General features: G+C 54.9%; 1 protein-coding gene across 1 annotated transcript; it reads left to right on the forward strand.

The window, feature by feature from the left end:
• Window positions 1-250: 250 nt before the first annotated feature.
• On the forward strand, window positions 251-3,606 carry LOC104462120 (casein kinase II subunit alpha-like; the record flags this gene model as incomplete). Its single annotated transcript, XM_010073956.1, has 3 exons — window positions 251-351; window positions 2,235-2,346; window positions 3,505-3,606. Coding segments are annotated over exons 1-3 (315 nt in total), but the record flags the coding sequence as incomplete, so codon positions are not given.
• Between the last annotated feature and the right edge of the window lie 406 nt (window positions 3,607-4,012).

Genomic DNA, 4,012 nt, shown 5'->3' on the forward strand with positions numbered 1-4,012 from the left:
TAGGGCTGCTCCCCCTTGGCTCCGGTGGTCTCCAGGGTGGGCAGAGCAACCTGGGGGGGGAGAAAATGGGGCTGGGAAGGGGTGCGAGGGAGAATAGCAGTGCTACTGGCTCCGGGCCGAAGCTGACGCAGCCCCAACACGTGTCTCCCCCCTTTTTTTTTTCCCCCCATTTCTCTGCCGTGGTCTCACCCCAGCTCTTGTGTGTTTGTGTTTTTAGGGCGATTGAGGCGCTGCGGCTTGTGGCCGAAGCATGTCGGGGCCGGTGCCGAGTCGGGCCAGGGTCTATGCAGATGTGAACACTCAGAGACCCCGCGAGTACTGGGACTACGAGTCGCACGTCGTGGAATGGGGGTACGCCTGCGACAGGGGAGGGGGACACACACCGGGGACCAGGGACAAAACGGGGGGCAGGTCTCCGAGTCCCCGTCCTGGCCGCGGCACAAGGGGGAACCGGCAGTTTGGTTTTTGGCGATGCCGTCGCGGCAAAGTGGTAGGAAGCAGGGACCTGATTTTCCGCGGAAATTTTGCCGGCGGCTCCTCTAGCAGCTTTGTGAGTGGTGCCACTTGGATTTCAGCCTTCAAAATTGAGCCAGGTGCCTGTTCTAGGCACAGAATTAAGCTCTTAATTAAAGCAGCATGATCAGGGCTTGATTTTAATTGCTGGGAAGGATGGCTGCGGCAAAAACCAACCAGGAATAATGGGGAACAACTGTGGGATGCTTGGGAAACGGTCCCGGGGCAAACAGGGCCGGAGCAAAAAGGGGCTTGAAAGGATGAAGGTGGCAGTCTGGTGATTCTAATTGTTGTTTTTTTTTTTGAGTTCCCTGAGGATTGGAGTCTCTGAGAACTCAAAATTAAGCCGAGTTGTTGGTTTTATCCACAATGGGCTGGGCAAAGGGCCAGCTTTATCTTCACAGGTATTAACATAGCAAAAAAATCGCTCCCCTGCTTCAGAGCATCGTCCTTCCTGGCGCTTGGGGCCGAAGGAACGCTGCCCACCGGGGACAGAGCCCGCTCTTCGTTCAGTATTTGGGGTAAAATCTGAAAAATAAGTATTTTATCCAAGGGCTGGGCGCCAAGGAAGCCGTTGAGGCTGGATGAGAAGCCGTCCCCGGTGTTCTCCTCCTCTCTGCACACCGGTTGCCGGCACCGCTGACCTAGAAATAAAAATCTTTTCATCAAGCTCCAAATCCCCTGTGCTCGGCAGAGCCCTGCCAGGCTCCACTCGCTCTGGGATGGGGATTCCATCCCTCCCACCACCATCCCAGGGGGGTTTTTTCCCCCAAACAACCCTCACAGCAAATGTTTCTCTGAGCCTTTCTGCCTGGCTCCTGGCGAGGATGGATTAATGAATCCTCCCCGGCTGGAAGCCCTCGATCCGCGTTTGCTGAGCAGATCCTTCGGTTCAGGATGGAATTCCTTGGTTGGAATTCTCCTCCTTTGACTTGAGGTGCCGACCTATCACCTCTCTGCTAATGAACAATTTGCGAAGTCAGCCTTTCCCTGCCCATAATCCCCTTTCTTTTCTCAATTTCTTTCTTCTTATCGAACCCCCCAGGGGGCCCTGAGCCTCCCCTCCGTGGCAGAGCAGAAATGATTCCGCTGCTTCCTTCACTCCCCTCGGGTGACTTTGCTCAGACCTCGGTGGGTTTAAATCCAGGGAGGTTTTACAACTGAGAGCTGGTTTATTTCCATCAGATTTCTTCTATGGAATATTTTTTTTTACAAATCCTCAGGGGGTGCGAGATCCTTTACACCTTGGAGGGCGATTTTTACGCCAGGTATTTGGTCGGCGAATTGCTGGTGGGCTCTGGAGCTTCAGCCAAGCGCGTCTTTGCAGCCCACTGCCTCCTCTTCCTCACCAGGAAGGGCAGGAGGCGGAAAAGCGTCGTCTCTGCACAACGCTTGGGCTGGGAGGGAGAGTGCAGGGTGTCGGCAGAGGTGTTTTCGGGGTGCCAGGAGGGTTTGCTGTGGGGCTGGGGTGCGTGCAAGCCGTCCCCAAGTTCCCTGTAACACCCATGGGGTCTGGTGTCTCCATCTCCCTGGTTGGTCACCGGTCGGTTTTCACACTCCTGGGTGGCAGCGGCTGCTTCTCATCAGCCCCAGGGACTGGGGGTGTGCTGCCAGCTCCCCATTTTCCCCCCAAATTGTGCCCTTCCCCGGGGAGAAGCGTTGTCTCTGGTTTGAGCCAGGTGCCATCTCTTCACCTCTTTTATTTCTCTTTTCTCAAACAGGAACCAAGATGACTACCAGCTCGTGCGGAAACTGGGCCGGGGCAAATACAGCGAAGTTTTTGAAGCCATCAATATCACCAACAACGAGAAGGTCGTGGTGAAAATCCTCAAGGTGGGTGTCTTGATATCACTGTTTTTTTTCTTCTACCGATGCTTCGGCGGCTTCCGCTCCTTTGCCTTTTCTGTTGGGAGCCCTCCGGTGATGTTTGGATGATCTCAGCTGCGGAAAACATCGATCCCCAAGTCAAAATATTTCCAGTCGCTCTTCTCCTTCTGATCAAACCAGAATTACGGATCCAAGTTGATAAAATCCCCATGCCGGATTCGTGGGGCGCAGTTCCCTGCCCCGGCAAGGCCGCAGGAGCCTGGAAATCCATCCCGGGATGTGCAGACGTGTGGCTTGCTCCCATTGCAGCACGCGATGTCTCAGCCCGAAAGCTGGAGCCGGTTCCTGCCCTGGGGATGAGCGCAGGGACCCCGGCGTGTCCCCAGGGAGCGCACAGGGGGCTTCCCCGATGCTAACAAAGTCCTGGCAGACAGGCAGATTATGAGTAAAAACATGAAAAACGTCCTCATTAATTTATTCACCCTGTATTTTTCCCAGCCTGGGATGGAGAGGCAGAAAGCTCGCTCAAAAAGCAGAAGGAGCATCCTGTCCTCAGAGGCACGAGACTCGAATCAGACACATCCTGAGCCATCCCTGCGCTTGCTCAGCGGCGTGGGGGGGTTTTCCCAGTGAAACTGGGGCTGGGGATGGGTAGGGAGCAGTGCTGGGGGGTTATGGAGACACGGATCTCAAGCTCTTGCACTGGGTGATGATTTTTTTTTGGGTAACTTTACAAAGTTTCAACCTGGGACTTGAAGAAATGAACCTTGCTCTTTAAAAGCATTTTTGTAAGTAAAATAATCTTTTTTGTAAGTAAAATAATCTTCCCAAAGGCAGGAGACCCTGCTCTGTTGAAGCGGAGAGCTGTGAGACGGCCGAGCTCGCAGGACACCATTCTCCGGGGTGACTGGGGTGATTCTAGCATGGAATCACTCCCTCCGCTCATCCCCAGGGCTGGCGTGGGGTTGGGTGACACCAGGAACCCTGGCAGGGAGCAGCCACCATCCTCGGGAAGCAGGAAACTAGAGAACACGCCTGCTCGTCGCCGTTTCCTTGGCAGAACAGAAGAACTGTGCACTCCCTTGTGTGCACAGCTCGTGGTGGCTGCAGAGGTCCGTCTGCTCGGAACCAGCTCTCATTTTCTCTCATTTTCTCTTTTCTCAGCCTGTGAAAAAGAAAAAAATCAAGCGGGAGATTAAGATCCTGGAGAATCTCCGAGGAGGCCCCAATATCATCAGCCTGCTCGACATCGTCAAAGACCCCGTGGTGAGGGAGGGGAAGGGGCGGCTCTGACGCCCGCAGCCATCATGGGGCAAGGGAACCCTTCCAAATCCCAGCTCAGAGTCTCATGGGGCGAGGAAACCCTTCCAAATCCTTCCAAATGCCAGCTCAGGGTCTCTCTGAGCTCGGACTAACTCCCTGGCCCACTTGGCTGAAATAAGCCCGGGGGGTGGGGGAGATTTCTGTGCCTGTTCCCACTCCGAGGCAGCAGACAGAGAGAGTAGAAATGGAAAGAGGTATTTGGGGCTGCCTGCAGTCCCGAAAAAGCCGTTGGGAGCACAGGACACCTTCTCCCCGCTGGGATTTTCGGCTTTTGAATCCCCGGCTTTCCTGCCGCACAAGTTTTATCCGGAGACTGCCATCCCCTGGCCCTGCTGCTTTTGTCCCCCCC

This window comes from Pterocles gutturalis, unplaced genomic scaffold, assembly GCF_000699245.1.
Source record: "Pterocles gutturalis isolate BGI_N339 unplaced genomic scaffold, ASM69924v1 scaffold452, whole genome shotgun sequence".
NCBI lineage: Eukaryota > Metazoa > Chordata > Aves > Pterocliformes > Pteroclidae > Pterocles > Pterocles gutturalis.